Raw genomic sequence first — 21,991 nt, 5'->3', positions numbered from 1 at the left:
TGTGATTTGCACAACAAAAATGTCATTTGTGGTTTGGCCTTTATGTTGACTGAGAGCCTCCCACGATACAATTACACGGCCTCTCTCAATCGCGCTCGCCAGAGGATCACCCAAGGACACCTGGGACTGACTCAAACAAGCAGCCCCCCAGCTGCGAGGAACATAATTGCTTTTTTTTTTTTTCTTCAATAGAAGGGCTTTAACCTCCAATCGGATCTGAATGTCCTTCCGGGTAAACGCAAAGTCATCTGTGCCCATATCCCTCCTGGCGAGAGGAGCCAATGGCTTAAGGCCTTATCTGCCCTCTCAGTCACACAACATTGTGTTCCTCTCGATTGTAAAGCAGGTTTCATGCACTCGGGTTCTTGAGGTGCAGCGCGTTTGTTTTCTCATTTTGCTGTTGCGTGCTGCACAAAGACATCGGCAGCCTCGTGATTTTGTGTGGTGTGCGTTATTGTGTCTAGACACGTGTCATTGTCGTCACCCTCCATGTCTCCCCTGAGTGTCAGCTGAGTGATGAACTTCAGCAAGGAGGCGGCCCGGCAGACCAGTTGTTATACATATGTGATAGAAGAAGAGGATTCAGCGCTGGCGAGACTAAATGTATTCGAGGTGAGCCTGTCCCCAAACGGTGTGAATCTCCGAACTCCTCTGATGAGGAATTACATGTGTCCATGTAATTCCTCATCAGTCATCCCAACCCTGTGTGACCTCAAAAAAAGCAATTGTGAGGCCGAGTGACAATGCGAGTGTTGTGTAACAATGTCATGTGAGTTGCAGTACTTAAACTGGCCTGGATATTGAACAAATAGAGATGTCATATTTGAATAACTACAGCTGTAACGAGACACTGACAGATCCCAATGCCAATTAGCATCAATAGCAAGAATTCTCACAGTCATGTAATCCGCGGTGAAATCGGACACAAACTAATGGAAAATTGGATCACAGGCTCCTCCCATCCTCACACTCCTGTTGTATTGCATCCTGCATTACTTTGTAGCTGGCGGAGAAGGGTGACCTGGCTCTCCTAGAGAACCTGGTCAGGAAGTGCCCAGAGGTCCTGATTGAGAAAGATGAATACGGGGCTGGTCCCCTTCATCATGCCGCCGCAGGGGACCACGTCAACCTCATCCAATTCATCACCACCGTCAGAGAGCCACAGGGTAGGCACGCCTCCCCCATCGATCATAAGTTGCTCTCCACCAAAGGTGAAATATGTTTATTGTAACTCTCAATGCTTTTAAAGTTTTAAGGTATATAAAGCACTATGTTTTATAATTACATGACAAAGTGCTGCGTCTAAGTTGACTGTGTGTCTACGTGTGTGTGTGTGTGTGTGTGTGTGTGTGTTTGGGGTGTATTTGCATGTGCTCTCCCAGACCTGAACAGCTGTGATGAGCAGGGCAACGTGCCGCTACACTGGGCAGTGGAGAAAAACATGGCGGGGAGCTGCCGGGCCCTTCTGGACCTCGGGGCCGACCCCAACATCCTCAACACGGCCCTGCTCTCCCCCCTGCACCTGGCTGTCTGCCTCGGACACAACGACCTGGTGGAGGTGAGAGGAGGCCTGGCCGCACCTTTAACCCAGCGGGAAAGTATAAATACACGATGTAGGATAATATATTGGTCCATGAGGAAATATTACACTTTTTATGGTTATGCAGGAATGTGCAACAGAGAAGTTCACAGTGCAGGTGGGTTGATGGATTGGTCATTTTTTCTCAGTGGAATGTTTAGAAAAGAATTAGTAAAACTTAAGAAGAGAGGAGATTTACCAGTCCTTTGCAAACATGGAGTCCACTAAATTACTCATTTAAACAAAGCTTTACTTGCCCTGACAGATAAAAACTCCACTAAAGCTTACACAGCAAGAAAGAATGATTTTCTTTTTTTTTATGTAAAGGGACTATAGATGCATTGTGTTGTGCAACCCAGTGTTGTCAATGCCAGTAATAAACCTTGAAAATAGATTGTGGGCATAAAACAGGATAGCACACAATCCCATCACTACATCACGTTTCTCAAACGTAAGTGTTCTAAAAAAAAAAACCTGACATGATCGTCTACTTGGAAAGACCTTGCCCCGCCTTCGCCATCTGGCTGCTGTTGATAAACTGACTCAGTTGCGGTATTTTGGAGGACAAACGGCGCCGACACAAACAGGATGCGGCTCACTCTTGTGTTTTTACCTCTGCCCACTGCAGCTGCTGGTGTCCTACCTTGCCACGGATTGCAATCTTCAGGGAGACCTTGGCAACACCCCATTGATACTGGCCTGCTCCCTCAACAACTTTGAGGCTCTCAACATATTGGTATGTACAAAAAGTGATGCATTGAGACCGCGTCTTCCTGCAAGACCTGGCAAAGAATAACGTTCTGTCTGCACGGAACAGATTAGGTGTAGCTGTTCTTTGTGCTGACTGCCAGCCCTCCATAGTCTGGCAAACAATTGTCCCCTGTTTCTCTTCTTCTCCATCCATTCTCCTATCTGTCATAGATAAAGAACGGCAGAGCGCATCTCTGCCGGCAGAACAGGCTCGGCCATTTCCCCGTGCACGCGGCTGCCTTCGCAGGCGCAAAGAATGCCATCGAAATGATCCTGAAGGCCGGTATGACAAAATGACTGATCTATCATCAAACATATACAGTGCTGACAGTGAGAAAAACCTTTTCACGAGGCCAAACGGCAGATTAAACTGAGAGAGAGAGAGAGAAAGGGAGTTCACCTCAGACCTCTGCAGACATTGAGCAGAATTAGCTATTTTGTACACAGGCCAGATGCCAAAGTGTGTTTATTCGCGGCGGGAGGTCTACTGGACTAATGTTGTGATGTTGGGGAAAGAGTTAGTCAGAGCACAAAATATTTATGACATTTCCGTAATTGCTCAGCAAGGGAATTAATGGGTATTCACATTCTGGTGCTGTTTGGGAATTTCTCACTCGAGGCGCGACATGAATCGGGAACAATTAAATATGACTCCCTTCTAGTAAAAGGACCTAAAAATTGAAAAGAAAGTCAAAATAGAGGCAATGTAATGGAAATTACCTTGAAAGCTTGTCAAATATCAACAAGCACCAACAAAGAAACCTTCATCATTCTCATCAGTTGATTCAATTCTCCTCCGGCAGGAGAGAAGCATGGCCACCAAGTCGACGCTCACATCAACTATTTAGACAAGTCCAGCTGCAGTCCCCTCCACCTGGCTGTCCGCGGCGGGAACATCGAGGTCATCCGCTTCTGCATCGCAAACGGGGCCAAAATCGACCAGCAGCAGGTAGGGACGTCCCCCGAAACACACACACAACGCGCTGCGTGACACGTCGCATCAATCCCCGGCTCTTATGAACATTCCTGGTCAGATCCATTTGCTGATTTTGCATCACATGGTCATAAACATGTCAAAACAAGCCGAGGACAAGTGTTGCCGTTGTGTTATAGTCCAGATCTAATTGAGCTACACCTGCAGGATGGCAGCCCTGTCAGATCACGTCGGTGGTAACATGCCCCGTGTGGGACACGCTGTGTCTACCTCCGGGGTGGTGGCCAGAAGTACAGCAGGAATAGGGAGACCAGTAATAGCCTCGGTTGACTAAATTGATACAAATTGGCTCCACTTACGCTGTTGGGCTGAGCGGGGCGATCCCTGGCCTCCTCTTGCCAGTCCTGGTTATCTCATTAAGGTTTTGTGTTACAGCCAGTAAGTCTGGGAGACCGAGGAAGTGTACAATGTGTACGTGTGTGACTGAGTGCACACACGCATGCATATTCATTCCTGTGTGTGTTTTGTGTTATCTGCTCCGTCTAACTCAACATGTCACAGCTTCTCTCTGTGGAGTGGACGTAATTAGGTTTGCAGGAGCTCATAAATATTCATTTTCTTTAGTCATATATCATCACTCGTAATGAAATCCACGTTTGATGCTGTGCAGAATGACAAATCGACGCCGCTTCATTTGGCCTGCACCCAGGGGGCCACTGAGGTAGTCAAACTGATGTTGTCCTCCTTTCAACAAGTGGAAGATGTCATCAACCTAACTGATGGGGCGTGTCAGACCCCTCTCCACAGGTGGGCTACTCTCGTTTGCCTTTTGACCGTTTGTATGTACATAAATCACCTTTAGCGATTTGAAGAAGTAGTTTCATATGCAACAATCTTTATTTGCTTTGTATTAAACATACAAAGTATAACATAGGAATTTATGAGTTTAGGGTAGGTACATTTTGCAACCTTTTGAAGAAGCCAAGTTAAGCTAAGCTAATCAGAATCTGTGTTCATAAATGTACTTTGAAAACAAATTATAGGATCAGAATCAAAATCCGAGTCAGAAGCCATTTTATTGCCGCATATGTTACACAAGATAAAGTAAAATAAAATTAGATAACTATATAAGTCCAGGGCCTGGGTTGGGCTAATTGACAAATGATTTGACCACATTGATTTGATATAAAAAATTCAATTTGTGTTGGCACAGAGAGCAGCGTAGTAAGATCAGATATTGGGAAAAGAGGATTATACTGAATATACTGAATTGTTAAAGTTAGCATTTGCAATCTTTGCTTCCAAAGGGGTGTGATGTGTGGCCAGTTTACAACAAGTGTGTTTACTTTTCCAGGGCTACAATATTTGACCACACAGAGCTGGCGGAGTACCTCATTTCTTTGGTAAATAAGGCACACACAAACACACCCAGCAGCTGTTTCGCACATGACACTCCCGAACATCCATATCAGGGACTGTGTAGTTAATCTCCTGCCATAAAGGCTGAGGGCTGTGTCCGTTTCTCCCCAGATTCCATTTAGCAACCGGTTCATCCTGCCGTTATGCTAAATTTGCAATTTCAAACACACCCCGCCAGACTCAAAGTCAAGGTGCTTAGAGGTGCTAAGCATTGGTTTCAGACCATCGGTCACCATCTGCTGCTCGCCGTAGATCGTTTTAGAAGAACTGTGTTCCCGGGAAATAATGGAAACAACTCTGGCTCGTGCCAATTCCTCCTGTAGGCAAACAGTGGCTGCTGCAACAGGAAATAAAATTGTCCACACTTAGCGTGTTTACTTTTGAAATGTTGAAATAGGTCCGCAGAGATTGACAGCCCTGGTAACCAAGCACCGGCTAATTGCTTTGAGATGGTTGCTTGGCTTGTTGTTTGGTTTTAATAAGCTCAATGGACTAATAAATCAGGCCATGTATGGGATGTAGTTTAGCCTTTTTAATGTAGTGTTTTCTTTTAGTTGTTTAATGGTTGCGTGTTATTTCACTTTTTTTACCTATTGATGAAAAAAATATATAATGTTCTGGTCCATAATCCATATGTCCATAAACCGGATTATTTGGTTTCCGTTTTCATGCTCAAGTAACTTATAGTTAGTTAAGCCTTAGTGGCTGTAACTATGACTTTGATCAGCTCCAGCAACACATGACTCTTTAGTGTTTCCAACAAACTTTGCCCATTTTGAATAAGAATCTTCTTTTTATTATAAAATATGTAATTTGACTGATGTCGCCAGCTAATGATAGGCTCCTTTGCTTCAATGAAAGCATCAGGGGGATAAAATGGTAAATGGTAAGTATTTTTGGATAGACAAACACACTTACAATTAAGCTCTTCAAAATCAATATCTAAACTGTATCTAATGTTTATTCCATTTAATTACCTATACAACTGTGCATTTGCCACGCTATCTCATGCTTGAAATTTTGTAAGTGAGCGTCTTCAAACCACGCTCCTGGGTTTCTGCTTATCTTCCCAAGACCTTATTTGTTACGAGAATTAGATCTCATTTGTTATTCCGTCTATCTGTGGTACATTTAATGTGGTCATTAATTATGCAATCGTGAGGTTCTGGAACATTCTCTTCTTAGGGTGCAAAAGTTAACAGCACTGATTGTAAAGGGAACTCTCCCTTGCTGCTGGCTACGAGCTGCGGAGCATGGAGAACTGTGGCCCTGCTTCTCTCGAGAGGTGAGATCCTGTACTGTACTTCAGCACAAGTAGCAATCATCTCCTTCGCGAAATGCCTGATGATGTACGTGCACTCACAGGACTCTGTTTATGGCTACTAGGGGCCGATGTCAACGTGAAAGACAGATGTGGTTGTAACTTCCTTCACCTGGCCCTTCTCCAGCCCAAGGGTCTGAAAAACCTCTCACAAGAAGTCCTACAGGTCATTTAATTCATTTATGGCTCATCAAATGCACTGCATGTTGCTTGGAAAACGATATCATTAAGACTGCAATTTGATTATTATAATGCTTTTAATCGATTTGCCTGGAGCCTGCATTGCGCCCCGACTGATGAGCCTCATTATACTCTCACTAAGCCAGATGATCCTTTAAAACATTGTAAGCCTTACCTAAGGCTATAATGATGCGTTCAAATTGAGTCACGGGGGAAGGCTGATGTATTTACACTGGCTAGTTGTTTACAGAAGGTATATGAATGGGATCTCTCTGCGTCTCCGTTCAAATACTATGACACTTAATTATTATATGTGTGACCCTTTTGCAGCACAGTGCTAAAGCGCTCTGTATTACAGCCACCGTTATACATTATCACGTATGAATATCTAAATGTATTTCTAATGCGTCTTACTTTAGCTGGGCAGTGTGACGGCGCTGCTCAGCTGTGAGGATAGCGAGGGCTGTACCCCTCTCCACTACGCCTGCAGACTGGGTATCCACGACTCAGTGAAGAACATGCTGGGCCTCTCGGGGCAGGACGGCCTCGCGTGCAAGTCGAAGGACAAGAAGTCCGCGCTGCACTTTGCTGCTCAGTGAGTTCGATTGGTCCCAGAGGGCATGGCTTCCCATTACATGGCACTAAACAATACTGATTCAACCTGATTTTCACTCAAAGTCTCTCCAAAGTTTAAAAATCTGATCAAAGAATTGCCAGAAATGTCACTGAAGTTGACATTGACCAAGGTGGGGTGTGGTGCACATACTGTGTTTTCCTAAAATATTATATTTTAATATGCTGTAAAAGCTTTGCACTTTGGAGCAAATACTTTCTTCAAAGGTGTAGACGTCTTTGTTGCGTCCATAGCGCGTGTTATGTATCGATCAAAGATAGGATTTTATTAAGTGTAAAACATGAATCAAAAATGGACTTTGACTTACGATCTTCCTCAGGCCAATGCTTTTATCCCTGTAATAATTCACATAAAAAAATGAACAATGTGCCGATATCTAAAACTGTTTCCTCATTGCTCAGGTGTTTTAATCTTGTTAGTAGTTTGTGTGCTCAAATCCTTCCGATTATTAATTGTAATACGTATAACTGTCACAAGAATGGATTTCGATTAGGGAGGCACACATGAAGAAATGTCCCTAATAGTGTGAAATGAGTGGACATTCAACATTATCGTTATGGATTTTTCTATCGTCTACACTTATTTCATTAGAACTGGAGGACAAGTAAAGGCCACGCTATGACATCATACTTTAGACACCTCATTCGCTTTCCCCAGTGGTCCCACTGCACCAACACTGCTGACCTTCTTAAAAGGTTCAGAGACAAAGACAGACCATAACAATATGTCACTTCTGTTTATGTCCTCTTGCAATTCAAAGCACTCTTCATCATTAACACTCCCCGACCGGCTTTTACCTATATTTCACCTACAGGCTCATGCCCCTGCTGCAGCCACATTTCGTGTCTTTGAGCAAGATAGTCACACTCGCCCAGATGAAAAACATTTTGACTCCAGAGATGAACAGATCATAAACAGTGAAAGACAATATTCCACCACCCACTGCTTCTCCTCAACCTCAACCCTCTCTTCTTTCTAAGGTACGGGCGCATCAATACATGTCAGCGATTGCTGGAAACCATCACGGACTCTCGTCTGCTAAATGAAGGTGACGAGCGAGGCCTCACGCCCCTTCATTTGGCTTCAAGAGAGGGCCACACCAAGGTGGTACAGCTGCTGCTGCGCAAAGGGGCTCTCTTCCACGGGTAAGCTCATGTGCTCGTAGAGGAGAACCTGCACAAACATAGTACATATACTCTGTGAAAACCATGAGTTTGGAGGTCAAAAGTCCAACAAGCCTTACCAGTAGACTGGTTGCTAGATGCTTTGGCCTCCTCCGACTATTTATCTACTCAACGATCCTTAGAAATAGATGAATCAGTGCCAGACATCACCGCCCTGCTTCTGGTTTACAGTGATTACAAGGGCTGGACTTGTCTGCACCACGCTGCATCTGTGGGATACACACACACTATGGACATCCTCCTGTCCGCCAATCTCAAGTTACTGGATAAAGTAGACGAGGACGGGGTACGAACTACTATCGTTTCATTTTTTTCCAAGTCCGTGGATTTCTGTGTTCCTGTTTGTACTGAGAATCCCAAGGCAATGGGGCCTGTTCAATGATAAATGCAAAGCATTGTCTCCTGTTATTTACTGATGTACCAGAACACTGCACTCCACATCGCAGCAAGAGAGGGACATGTGGCCGCAGTCAATCTCCTGCTGTCTCGCGGAGCAGAGCTCACCTTAAACAAGAACAGCACTTCGTTCCTCCACGAAGCTCTGCAAAATGGGAGAAAAGATGTGGTCAATGCATTGATTGACAGTGACAGGTATGTTATTGAGGCAATTAGCTCAGTTTGGTGCTGTAAGTGCTTCCTTTGTTGTTCACTGGATTCGTGGATTTCTCTTTGTAAAAACGACCTCTTGTTAACACCAAAGTCCACAATTGGTCTAAACAGGTCATAGAGAATTTGAAGATGTTGTTAGTTAGTTAAATGAAAAACAACCTTTTGTTCGGATGTATTTGCTCAAATCTTTTTTTTTTTACTTCTTCCAGATGTACCGAAGCATTGGAACTGTTTAATCCAGACTCTTCCCAGCGAAGTCCCATCCTAGAAATGATTGAATTACTTCCTGAGACGTACAAGGTCTGCCACTGGCGAGAAAATTAAAAACAGCCTCTTGTCGCTTTCTGCAGGATCTTTTGTTCTGGTTCAGCATTCTTGTAAGGACGTAAATTCTCAGTCCCTGTGTTTGTCCCTATTCTTCCACAGCACCTGTTGGACTGCTGTGTTAAGGAATCGGATGATGATCGCAACAGTCCTGACTATCATGTAACCCATCAAAACAAGGCACATACGTCCATGTTGTATGAAGCGTATGCTATGCCAAAAAAGATGAATCCATACTTGTGTACTTATGTTTTAGATTGAATACAGTTTCAAATGGCTCCAAGCTCCCCTTGCACTAAGGAAGTTAACTAACATGAGGAACATTCAGCCACTAGCTGCACTCAACGTAAGCAACTTTGACTTTTTTTTCTCATGAATAATGTTGCTGCAGCAGAACGGATGATTGAGAATAAGTTACGTTCATGTCGTCCGCCGCCCTTGGATGAGGCTCTGTACTCACATTTTGCATGTGTGGGCTCAGCCGCTTCATCCACGAGGGACAGTGGTGACTCTTTTCTCCCTCGGCCTAGCAGGGAAGAGACAAACCTTTCTGGCTAGGATGCTATGAGTTTCTGCTAAAGAAATATATATACCAGCCTACGTTATGCCTGCAATCAGATGCCCGAATAGGCTGTTCTTTACCACTTGTACAAAATGTGCCATTCACAGCAAAGTGTTGCTCTTTCTGCAGGCGATGGTCGAGTACAACCGCATTGAACTCCTCAACCACCCCGTCTGCAAAAAGTACCTGGCAATGAAGTGGTTCGTACCTTTACAGTCCGCACAAAATAAATCCTCTCAATGCACCGATTTCAAATGGATTTTTTAATTGACTGTTATTCCTGCAGGTCTGCATATGGGAGCACGGCCCATTTTCTCAACATGTTCATGTACCTGTTAGGCCTGCTGCCCCTCACTAACTTGATCGTGAACCTGAGGCCCTCTCTGAACACCACTGATCATCGTATCACCATGGTGGAAGTATCTTTCTTTCAGGTACTATTGACATCTGTATCCAATACGTTGAAGCTCTGTCTTTAAGTATGTCTGATTTATGCTTCAAATGCATCAAACTTGGTCTTCTAGATAAAGTAAATCTCAATGTCTTTTGATTCACAGCAACACGTCTTCTTGTCCTTCTGTATGGTGATGGTCTTGGTCATGAACGTGAACGCCATAGTGAAGGAATTGGTGCAGATTTCACAACAGGTAATGTCGTGTCGTTACCTCGTGAATGTCCTCAGCACCAGGTCGGTGTGGACACATCACAGCAATGGATAAGCAGGGTCAGGGAGTCACCACCGCCAGGATGTCCCCTCATAACTAACAGAACGTCCACATCACATTCGATTAGGAATATGAAATAATGTAAAATGTTGTTGTTTAAAGAGACCGACATAAACACATCTTTGTCCTTTGTAGGGGGAGGACAGGCGTTTCTTTGGGTGGTGATAGCTGGTCAACAATGCATTCACATAGAAGTTGCATGGACCATCTGAAGTGCAGCTAAATATTATTAATTTCGACCGTATTATCAGTAGTCACAAATCTGCAGTAAACATTTTGCTTTCGTGAAGCGCTTAATAATATTTTGAAAGTTTACAAAGGGCTTGGAACATTATGATGTAGATACGACAGTGAGGATTTTAGTTCATGTACTGGCTGCTCCTGCACTCTGAACTTTATCTAGGTGTGGGAAGAGGTCGTAAAATATTTAGTTAGGTTTAGGAAAATATTATAAACTATTTGGTTAGATTGAGGAAAAGATTGTAAAATACTTCAGTTCCTTATATCTATTCTCACCATGACGTCATGAACAGTAGCTCAACAGAGAGAAAGTCTTTCAGATGATTATCCACTATTTAAAAAAAGATAAATATTATAATTCCATTGCTGCCAATCAGATGTTACACAATGTTCTTTTGAGTGAAATACTGTACGTTGGAGGCAAACATTTAGGTCCAAGTACATCAGGCAGTAAACGCTGTTGAATGAAGTGTTGATCAAAATCTCAAATGTGTTTAGTTGCCTTATCTAATCTAATTTTCTGGTGATTTTTCTTTCCTTGTCACTAAAAGCGCTGGAATTACTTCAAGGACTATTCCAACCAGAGTGACTGGCTTTCTGCAGTCTTTGCTCTTTTGTTCATAATCCCCACCATCCTAAATGTGGAGGGTTCTTTGCACTGGCAAGCAGGAGCCATGGCGGTTTTAACCTCCTGGACTGGATTTCTTCTCTACCTTCAGAGGTACTATTCAATGACTTAATATAGTTCAATATAATGTATATTTTTAATGATATATGGAGCCAAATAACTGGTATAACCCCTTGTTTCTCCAGGTTTGAGGGAGTTGGAATTTATGTTGTGATGTTTTGGGAGATCATGAAGACCCTGGTCCGTATCGTGATGCTCTTCATTTACCTCGTGTTGGCGTTTAGTTTGGCGTTCTATGCTCTCATGCTAGAACAGGTGGGTGAAGAAAGCCATAAATAAAATGGTATAAATCAGCAAATAACCATATCTGTCAAAATGTGACACTATTCAGTTTAAACCGATGTTGGCATAAGAAAATATGGCCTTTGGATCATCCAAAAGTTAAGGGTTATTAGGAGAGTAGATGACATGGTATTTTGGCCTAGTTCGAGAGACGGACTAAATAAACTGTTAAGACGGTTTAACATATTTGTTTGACATGACACTTTTTACTCTACTCAGTTATATTTCTTACGATCCTTCCCACTGACATTGAACAGAAGGGATACATTTTATAGAGAAAAAAAAGTAAGCTTTTGGAAATAGAAATCCAGCAAACGCATGTTTTATGATGGTTTCATGTGCATCTTACCTGAAAAGTGCCTGTGATGATCAAAGCTAGTATTCTTTTTTGACCTTCTAGAAAGAGTTTGACAGCATACCGCTGTCTGTGATGCAAACCTTTGTGATGATGGTCGGGGAGCTGAACTACCAGAGCAACATCCTGGACCCTTATCTGCAGAACGAACTTCCCTTCGGCGTCCTGACTTACTTCATTTTTGTGATGTTTGTGCTGCTCATGCCGATCCTGCTGGTGAACCTGATGGTGAGTGTGCTCCGACAGCCTGTCTTAACCATTTTCCTTGACTTCTTACAGACATTTACCTACCACAAAAAACTACTATTACTATTACTTTTGTTGTAGATCGGTCTGGCTGTTGGAGACATTGCTGAAGTACAAAGAAACGCAGCCTTAAAACGAATCGGAATGCAAGTAAGTACTGAATCCCTGTTTTAATGTGTGTTACTTCATCATCGTTTGCGCTCGCTCGGTCTGCCTTCGACTTGATGGACAAATAACAACACACAAGCACAGTATATGATGCTGTGGTATTTTGTGCTTCCTAACACCAGATCGAGCTGCACACCGCTCTGGAGGACAAGCTGCCTTATTGGTTCATGAAACGTGTCGATAAACGCAGCCTTATTATCTACCCTAATCGCCGCTGCTCCAAGGTTTGCCAAATATTTGCCTAAATGAGACCCTACAGAGACCGTTGTGATTGGTCCCTGGAACTAATGCTCTCTCAAACCTGTTCCCCTGCTAAACAGAACTTCATTAGGCAGTTCATCATAGGTGAAGACGATACAAATGACGTCTGGAATCGACTGCAGGCCCAACCACAGAGATGCACTCTAGTAGAGGATGAGCTCAGAAAGCAGAAATTCAGGTAAAGCGGTCAGGTTTTCTCATGAGAATCACCCATGAGTCAAATATCTTTTCCCTGGAGTCATAAACTATATTTACCACTGGAAGGATGAAAATGCTTGGAATTGTTCCTGAAAAGGCACTAAACTGTCATCAGAAATTGAACGATCAAGATGTAGCCAATTAGTCAAACAATTGTTGATGCATGAGCGGCCCCTAGTGGTTAAACTTTAAACGAAAACTATCTCCAGGCCACAGCTGTGATGTGTCTGTCCTCAGGATGAAGGAGATGTCATGCACGATGGAGAAGCAGCACAACCTCCTGAAGCTCATCATCCAGAAGATGGAGATCAGCTCGGAGGCAGACGAGTACGATGGCCCAGCTCACGTCAGGGGCAACATGGGGCCGAACTTGAGTCAGGCGAAGCCGAGGGGTCATGGCGCCTCTCGGTGGGTCCCGCTGATAAAGGCCATCGAGTCCAAAAAAACCTGAAGAAGATGGGACTATAAAAGCGTCTTATTATAGCAACAATCATATACAAAGCTATTTATCACAAGAGTTTTAAAATTATAGATATAAACGGTAAAATGATGTTAGTACTTATATTGTAACTCTCTATTGAATGAAACGCTTTGAAATAGAGGGGCTTTAACTATTGTGTGATTTTAATTGTTTTTTAATAGTATGCTATCGTTTTGAATGTTTTTATTGTCTGAAACAGTAAGTTTCACTCGTGACCCACTGATGAACAAATGCATTAAGTCATTGTGTGGCGTGTGTGTGTGTATGTTGTTGCCATGTGTCTATTGTGCATAATGTGTGGCTGCCATCGAAATGCCTTAATGTTGCTTTTTGTGCAAGGAATAATTAAACGTTGTTAAGTAAATCTTCTTACTTGAAAAGTTAAAGAAAATGTCACCGTAGCTCATTAGCTCTGATGTGTGCAAAGCCTCCTTCACTAGTGTTAACTAGTGTCCCACACACCAAGCTGTAGGCCCTGGCTTTAGTGGCAATCATGGGAATCATAGCAAGTTGGAAGAGAAACTCGGAGGCCTCTGACATCATGAGCTTGCACCTGTCTCTCTGCTTCCACAGCTCGGGGCTCCAATAAAGGTCACGACCCCTGAGAGTCTTTGCTGATGGACAAATGCGCGTTCCTCCATCAAGTCAAGTCTGAAGTCATATTTATTACAATCAGCCCTGAATTCAATTATTCTGGGGGAAAATACAATAACCGTATAACCATCAAGAAAACGGATGTTCAGGACATTGTTTTCTAACCCCACAGAATGACTGATGAGCACAAATGTCCTTTCTCAGCCTGCTCTGCGCTGACAGTAAATCAAGCAGCAGTTTGAGACATAGCTACGAAGCTGTGACTGTCTCAGCAGAACTACTAAGGAATCGTGGGATGCATTGGAACGTGTTCTTGGATTGGGGAGCATTCTATGTCTGTCAAAGTTTTAGCAGGGGAACATCTCAGAACACTTAAACATCACGTTGAACTTCAAACACCATAACAAGCAAGTAGAATACAAACTACCAAAAAGCTAAACTAATTGAAATACCAGTAGTTTAATAAAATTAGTAGTAGTCCAGCATTCACCTCAGTGCAGAGTGGGGTCGTTTTTTCTCCACAAGGATCCATATCCAACTACCAAAATCCAGCGTGCATCTCAGCTGCAGTTAGGTCATTCTTGGCAGAGTCTGGCTATTGTCATACAACGTTTTACACACTATGATGGGTAATAGTTTAATAGAGTTCAGTACAAATCAAATGCTTGTTTCTCAGAAACCTTGCAGGCAATGTCTTTGGGAAATCAATTATTAGATGGAAGCTCTGAAAAAGTCTGGAGGACATAAAAAAAGAAAGAAAGGCAGAAACAGCCAAGTAAAGAATGTTTAGGATACTATGGGTATGGACACGGTGCCTCTTCGCCTCTGCCACACCCACGTCATGCCAATGCTCCAGATGTCATGGGAACCGATAACAGCTGGGGCTGGTGCATGCAAGGCTGCGTGTGAAAGGTTGCCCCAGCTGCAGAAACCCAATCCCTCTGTGAAACCAGCAAAGGATTAGGCACTTTTGATAAGGTCCTCAAAACATTTCTATTACCAAAACACATCTGTGGAACCGACAAAGTTGGAGAACGTTTAACTATATTTGTGCATTTTACAAATGTTGCAAAGTGTTGTCTGTCTTGTTATGACACAAGTTATGTCTTCCTGGAATAAAACGCATCAAATGTGTTGAAATACAGCCTGAGACATCATCCAAGTCATGTGATGTATGCGTGCCTCATCCAGTAGATTTACCAATAACCACCATCTGCAGGGTTGGATGTTATTACCGGGCTGCAGATGCCCTACTTGTGTCTTTAACAGTATACATTAGGAGACAGAGTTGTGGTCTTACTGAAGTCACGGCTTTGAGGAAAAGGGGAGGAGAAATGTTCAGAAAAAAAACTGCAGGGATGCCAAGTCCAGGACACTTAAATCAGAGGAGTCGCTGAGCGAGCACTCCTGTTTCAGGGTTAGACACATCTGCACGTGTCAGACTTCTCGACCTCAGACAGTCCGTATTGTAGTTGGTCCAACGGAGGACAGGTTGCAGGGTGACCTAATGGGAATTTAAGTTGTGATTATCTGCTCCTTTTTTTTCCTTCTTTTTTTTCTTCTCGCTGCTGTCCCTGTAGTGTCCCTCAGGTCAACAGGTGGAGCCTCGGCCATGTCCACCGGCTCCGCTGCAAGTGATGCCGAGGACGAGGACACATGCCAGGGAAGGACTTCCACCTCGCAGAGGAGCGCACGGAAGATACCCTGCTACGATCCCGACCGGTTTTCAGACGAGGAGTTGGAAGATGACGCCGTGGGGGGGAGGAACAAGCGCCACCGCAAACTGCCCGGGGCGCAGCAGAGGGACGCGCGGCAGACGCAGAGGAACGCGGCCAACGCCAGGGAGAGGTCGCGGATGAGAGTGCTGAGCAAAGCCTTCTCCAGGCTGAAGACCAGCCTGCCCTGGGTACCGGCGGACACCAAGCTGTCCAAGTTGGACACGCTTCGACTCGCCTCGAGCTACATCTCTCACCTGAGACAGCTTCTGCAGGACGAGCGGTTCGAGCACACCTTTGTGCACCCAGTCAACCTGGTACGCAACTGTTGGGAGGCTGAAAAGGGGAACATCTCAGTGTGAATGACCTGTACTCAAAAAATAGACCAGATCAACTAATCTAAAACCACCGGATTGGTGTTTGAAATGTACACTACAATGTTGGATGTGTTCATTTATTGCTAAAAACCTGTTGTCTTTTGCTTTGACAGACCTGGCCATTTATGATGACAGGCCGATCTGAGGAGAGCCAAGGCATCTCACCCCCTGTGAGGCTCTGTGGGGCCACAGCGTAGGACTCCCTCATTCAATCATCAGACAATACGGAACAATCCATCTCTGGGAAGCTGTCCTATTGTCCCCCTCAATGTCCCAGGCAATGACTTTGAACTCAAATCCACATCAAGTGTTGAAACCCTGAGGATTTCAGAATGTGGGAACAATAAAGACTAGAAGTTGTTTTCAGAGATAGTTTGTTGTGTGCGTGATAATAAGTGTTACCGGCTGGACTTGGAAGGGCAGAATCCTCTCACAACTCAAACGATGTCTGTCATTTTGAGCTGACATTGCAATTGAGGAGCTAAATTGTGCAGGATTATTCCATTTTTGATCTCTACAGTATTTATTACATTTGTGATATAATTGTATTTTTTCATATATGTTTTCCAGATAAACAAAACATGGAAAGTATCTGCCTTCTGTCCTTTGTTGTGTAGAATCAAACATCATACTCAGTCCCTCAGAGATTTGGTTTTCCATGTTTTCCTCTATGGAAACATCCCAGTGCCATGTGGATTAAAGTCATCTATGAATCTTGTAAACAATACCTGAAGAAGATGAAAATTAGTGATATTCAAATCAATTCAAATGACAGTTAATCTCAGTTTTCTGATTTTTACAAACATTTTCTAGTTTCTAGCAGAGGGGTATCTTATATACCCATAAAAAGTTTGAAACCAACTGATCTGCAGTTTTTGTGTTTATTGAGATCTATCTAACTATACCATCTCTTATAGGACTCTAGAGTCACACACACACACGCACACACACACACACATACACACACACACACACACACACACACACAATTACAAACATCCACAAATAGCAGACAGAGAAAAATGACCAATGTTCTCTTGATCAACGACTCTTTTTTTTAAGCAAATCCCCTGAACGACGTGAGTACAGATGGATGGAGATCAACTCCCTGGGGGCCACACACGGACCAAAGTGCTCGCGAAGAAGAAGGAGGCGCAGGGAGTAGAAGGAGGAAGAGTTTTCATCAGGTCCTGGTTTAGTCGCAGCTGTTGCCTTGTTGGGAAGTTTCCCAGAAGTCTAAACTGTCCTCCTGGGAGAAAGCGGCCGGTGTGCCAGAGGCGGACAGCTAATGAGCCGCCTTCTCACACTCAGTCCGCCTCCGTTCTCGCTCCATCCAAAACGAGGCAGCGAGAGAGAAAGCAAGCACGCGCACCCGAAAACGAGGGGCCATCAATCAAAGCGCGGCGGGTCAACAAGATGTGGGCGTTATAGTGCAGGGACCTCGCTTCTTCGCTTCTCTGTGACCGAAGTTCTTGTGTTTGGGCCCGAGGAAGCGATGGCCGGTGCCGAGGTGTCGCTGCGGTCTGTGATGCTACATGAGCGCCATCTAGTGGGGAGGAACGTGAACAACAGTTGACATATTCTTACACCACTGGCAACCATTTCTGGGTAAAATAGGAAATCAGAATGAGATGCTAAAGTTGGAGAAATCAAGGGACCCCCTTTGTCAGAACCGGAACATTTCAAGTGATAACATTAACAACAGAATGTAGACGCTTCACCTTGCTGGATTTGTGGAGCAATTGTTAGTGTTTTAATTATTAACATCTGGGCTTTTCTTACTATGACATGTCAATATGTGCTGTGAAAAATGTTCCTGTTCACAGATTTAGTCTTTAAAATAAAATACAAATCTGTTCAACTGTACAGGACAGGGACTACAGTAGTGTGTTGTTTGTAGATATACTAAATCACAAGTAAAATGAAGTGCATTAAAACTTGCCTGACTTTTAAATGTTAAAAGGTTTTACCAATATAGTGTGCTGAAGCTCAACTCTCTGCCTCTTACAGTAAGCAGGTTTAATGGGATTCAAAGGTTTGAATACAAATATGAATCCTGATGGAGAGGATTTCTTTGTGGCCTCAGATATAAACAGCAATATCTTTAATCATTCAGCAGAGGGCAGCATTTCCTTACAGTGTAAAAACATGTTCTGGCTTTGTATGTTTGGATTTCAGAGGACTTGGCAGTAAATGTATTTTTCTGATTTTTTTTTAAATTTATGTTCACCAAAAAAAGATTGTTTAGTTGTTGTTGCTCTTTGGGGCTTTTTATCCACATAATTTAGAAGACAACAACAGCACAGTTTCCTTTTCGATTTAATTTGACTCTCCTCACAGAAACGTTGTTTTGTTCAATTATCATTATTCTTTTCTCACCTCTTCTTTTTTTAAATACATTTTTTCACATTCAATTTATTCAGGTGGAACACATTGCTTTGAAGACAAATTGCATCGTCAGCCAACCGAGGCTCAGCATAATCCGACTTTCTTCTTCTTCTTTTTTTCTGTACAACTGAAACATTTTTTTGTTTGTGGAAGAATTTCCATGAACAGGAAGGAACAGGAAGGTCCAAAGCCAACATCAGGGGGGGTTCAGTGAGGCTAACTTCGGGGCTCCCGGCCTGCAGGAATCCAGCCCCGGAACGCTTTGAGCTTTCCAAACCCACTTTCGCTGTGTTTGTTATTCAATATCCAGTCACTCAATACCACTAATGAGAAAAGGGATATGTAAATCCTAAACTATTTCAATCGTGTTTGCCTAATGTATACACTCCCTTATGGGAAGATTACTTCCCCTCCTGCGTCCAAGCTTTGTTTAGAAATGACATTCTTTCCAGGTATGAACACATCGACCCATGAACCTGAACTGTCATCCGAAAAACAGAAATTAGCTGTTGATTTTCCACAAATTGCCATGAATACTATTATCACAGCAGGACTATAATTCATTTGGTTGCTACCAGCTGTATCCACACTTTGATTTAGTGTCGCAGAACATCTCCAAGAATCTGCCCGTGATGAGGAACCACCAGCTGGTCTCAAGGAGAGAAAGTTTGTCTTGCTGAAGGTCACTTACTCATTAGGTCTGCACAATTCATGACCATGTAAGCAGTGCTTCATCACACTCTTTGAAATTAACAACTACTAGCCACTTTTGTTTCTCCAATTAATGCAATGAATGTCCTCACTGATAAGACAAACTAAAATATGTGATACAAAAACAAGCCGAGCACCAACAAACCCCACGAGAAGACCAAAACCAACAGGGTCGTAGGCCGTCAGTTCTTTTTCGACCTCTCGAGCCACTTGGCTCGCAAGCCTGTTCCCTTTAGTACTAAAGAATTCAAACTACTATTACTTCCTAAAACAGCTGTGGATTCTGATTGTTTGGCATGTGCCACACGGACTGGACTTCATTTGTAGGAAAATACTTTCAGCCTCAGATTGTTTTTTTTTTGTTGCACTGCTGCATTTCTAGGAAACAGCACTAAATAAACATCTAAAGTTCATTACATGTTCATCTAATTTAGCAATACGTCTCTGCTTGCAACGAGGCGGGTAACAACAGTGGAAGTCCGTGGCAAAGAGGAAATAGCCAGAACGGGCTTTGGCTGCGCAGACAATTCATGTTAGTTTTGGTCTTATCATTGGATTTCATGACAATAAGACAAATATTGAATTTCAGCCTTATCGTTAGAGAACACAATTATGTCAACGTGAACCCCCCCCCCCCCCCCCGAGTCAGGTATTAAAAAATATAAATCAAATGTCACACTGTTCGTACAGGCCTCGTGCCCTCTGGTGAGTCAGAGAGAGAGAGAGAGGGAGACGGAGATCTGACTTCCTGTTACTCTGCGGAGATGACACGCTCTTCTGTCCGATAGGTGATTGGGTTACAGTGCGGGACTGGCAGCCCCCTCTCGGGAGAGAATGGAGGCTCTTTGTGGCTGGATGAGCTGGACAATCTGAAAGGGGAAGGTCGAGCCAAAACGGGGCGGATGAGGGTTTGTGGAAGGCGGGGGGGGGGACGAGACGAGAAGATGCATAAATTGGCGAGGAGGGGTATAAGCGGGCGCTGGGAGGGGGGAAAGGTTGATGAAACAGCAGCCACTCTCTCAGCCCCCCCCGCCCCCACCACACACACACTGTCCTCCGCGCTGTTTTGTTGGCTGAGCTGCTTGGGCGGCGTCCTGGTTGCAGAGCCGCTGCCAACAGGAGCCCACGAGAAACAGATATTTGGGTTTGTTCTCGGGCCTTGTGGAGCCACCAATCCCTAGTCCTGTTTACAAGGGCCGGGCGTTGTCCCCCCCCCCCTCCCCACCCCGACCTATTATCTGTTCCTCGCCTTACTGTCTCCGCCACAAAGAGATTAACGCCACTGAAGGTTCTTCCTTGCAGACCTTTGAACACGGAGGGTGTGCTGAGTCCTGAGATGAGCTTGTGCACGCATGCAAACGTAAAATCATATTAATGTAGAGAGATCTTTAAAATAGAGAGGGGACCCTTTTTTGCTTTTAGCGAATTCATTTATTTTATGAAAACTAATGAAATTGCATCATTTGATTCAAAATGAATTAAAAAAAAAGAAACTGTGGTCGTAGGTCATATTCCACAGAATATGCTTTGACTCAGCCGGCTGAGTAGCGTTCACACAGTCTGAGTTGGCTCTGCCCCCCCCCCCCCCCCCCCGAGTTCATCTTCTGACATTACAAAGACGACCACAGCCTGACAATGGAGATAATATTTTCGCCTCACAATGGCTCCCAGTCTGTGCTCTGGGCGAAGGCTCAGCGGCTGTAAGTAGTCCGGCTTTTCCTGACCCTGTCATAGAACTGGCCCCGGTGGAGAAATGAGTCCCAAGGTTGCTTAAAGGCCCGACCTGTCAGCGGTCCGGAGGGATTAGCCATTCACAGCCTCCATATTGTTCTCCAGGCCACAATGGGCCGCGTGGGGGCCCCGGCCCTTTGTCATCAACTCTGTTTTGAATTTCTGGTGGGGCAACAAAAGTGTAACACACCTGCAACTATGGATTAGAACTTCTTTCAACCCTCTCTTTTTCTCCTCTGTGCTCCTTTTCTCCTTCTCTGTCTGACACATTGCCCCAAGCATCGTTGGCCACATCAAACGTGATCTTTCTTGCAAAAAACAAGCTTTCCTAGTCAACACCCAGACGTCGACACGACATATTCAGAGTATTATTTTCCCTTTTTTTGTACATTGTATTATTGTCGTGATGTCGTGTTTAGCTGCTTACAATGAAGAGCGTTTCAATTTTGCAGTGTGTTGAAATAACAGTTGGGGCGGATCACTCAATCAAGCTGCACCAAATGTTTTTACAAGTCCGAGTAAACGCCAGGAAGGACATCTATGCAGGCATCAGTCTTAATTAGACACCCCTGCATCACCTTTAACCTCTTTAGAGAAAATGTTCTCTCGAGGTTCTGTGACGGCCACAATCCTGCAACCAAATCCCAAATCCAACCTTTTTTTTCCAAGAGGCATGAACTTTTCGTGACCACATCAGAAATCAAAGGGATTTCACGGTCATCGTGTAGAACGTGATGTCCTAAAAAACCTCGGTGAAAGAGAGAAATTTATTGAGTTATGGTCTCTTTTCTTGTTTCTCTGAGGAACGTGCAGTCTGCACAGGTGCAACAATATGCTGCGGGCCTTTTACATTTTGAAAGGAGATTTAATCGGTTTGTGTTCTTGTAGTGCCTGCGCCTCTAAAAAAAAGTTGGTTGTTGCAACATTTTCCAATTTCACTGATTGAAATAATGTTTTTAATGTTTTTGTAATATAAGTGAACCTTTGTTTCTAATTTACACTGCAGCATGACTGGCTCATATTACAATTGAAGGAAAAACACACACACACACATTTTTATTTTAAACACTATTTAAATAAATCAGAACACATTTTTAGGACATTTTTTGTTCAATTCATTCATCATTTTATTATTGTGTATTTTTGCTTCTGAAAGGGATCGAAGCATTTACTTAAAATAACTAGTCACGGTTTGTGGTAGTTTGACTCTTTTTATATGTGTGTGTATATATATATATATACACACACATACAAATATATGTATATATGTTTGGTGATTTAGATTAACCTATAGCCTTTGAGTTCTTTTATTCCCCTCCTATTTATTGAGTTGTT

At 43.6% G+C, this 21,991-nt stretch overlaps 2 protein-coding genes across 2 annotated transcripts; both read left to right on the top strand.

The window, feature by feature from the left end:
- The first annotated feature begins 471 nt into the window (after positions 1 to 471).
- Positions 472 to 13,726, top strand: trpa1b (transient receptor potential cation channel, subfamily A, member 1b). Its single transcript, XM_037455240.2, has 27 exons — positions 472 to 612; positions 1,004 to 1,211; positions 1,383 to 1,558; positions 2,208 to 2,315; positions 2,501 to 2,612; positions 3,133 to 3,278; positions 3,934 to 4,070; positions 4,618 to 4,666; positions 5,868 to 5,967; positions 6,069 to 6,169; positions 6,603 to 6,778; positions 7,798 to 7,962; positions 8,173 to 8,287; positions 8,426 to 8,592; positions 8,820 to 8,910; positions 9,037 to 9,096; positions 9,191 to 9,280; positions 9,626 to 9,696; positions 9,783 to 9,930; positions 10,054 to 10,143; positions 11,013 to 11,182; positions 11,275 to 11,404; positions 11,832 to 12,014; positions 12,114 to 12,182; positions 12,323 to 12,424; positions 12,521 to 12,639; positions 12,897 to 13,726. The coding sequence occupies exons 1-27, from the start codon at positions 517 to 519 to the stop codon at positions 13,108 to 13,110; spliced, it is 3,393 nt and encodes a 1,130-aa protein (XP_037311137.2). The 5' UTR covers positions 472 to 516; the 3' UTR covers positions 13,111 to 13,726.
- A 1,475-nt stretch (positions 13,727 to 15,201) lies between these two features.
- LOC119198826 (musculin) lies at positions 15,202 to 16,299 on the top strand. The gene is made up of 2 exons (XM_037456360.2): positions 15,202 to 15,766; positions 15,940 to 16,299. Exons 1-2 carry the CDS (start codon positions 15,347 to 15,349, stop codon positions 16,021 to 16,023), a joined length of 504 nt encoding a protein of 167 aa, XP_037312257.2. The 5' UTR covers positions 15,202 to 15,346; the 3' UTR covers positions 16,024 to 16,299.
- Positions 16,300 to 21,991: the final 5,692 nt, after the last annotated feature.

Source organism: Pungitius pungitius, chromosome 19 (assembly GCF_949316345.1).
Source record: "Pungitius pungitius chromosome 19, fPunPun2.1, whole genome shotgun sequence".
In the NCBI taxonomy this organism is placed as follows: Eukaryota; Metazoa; Chordata; class Actinopteri; order Perciformes; family Gasterosteidae; genus Pungitius; species Pungitius pungitius.
The sequence above is the reverse complement of the archived record's forward strand: the minus strand, read 5'-3'. Positions and strand labels throughout refer to the sequence as shown.

What these genes read in the sequence shown, in the direction of transcription:
- trpa1b (XM_037455240.2), top strand. Translation starts at nt 517, where the DNA reads ATGAACTTCAGCAAGGAGGCGGCCCGGCAGACCAGTTGTTATACATAT. An exon ending in CGAAATGATCCTGAAGGCCG is followed by an intron (nt 2,613 to 3,132) that starts GTATGACAAAAT and finishes CTCCTCCGGCAG; the next exon opens with GAGAGAAGCATGGCCACCAA. An exon ending in TCCTGCTGGTGAACCTGATG is followed by an intron (nt 12,015 to 12,113) that starts GTGAGTGTGCTC and finishes CTTTTGTTGTAG; the next exon opens with ATCGGTCTGGCTGTTGGAGA.
- LOC119198826 (XM_037456360.2), top strand. Translation starts at nt 15,347, where the DNA reads ATGTCCACCGGCTCCGCTGCAAGTGATGCCGAGGACGAGGACACATGC. An exon ending in TTGTGCACCCAGTCAACCTG is followed by an intron (nt 15,767 to 15,939) that starts GTACGCAACTGT and finishes TTGCTTTGACAG; the next exon opens with ACCTGGCCATTTATGATGAC.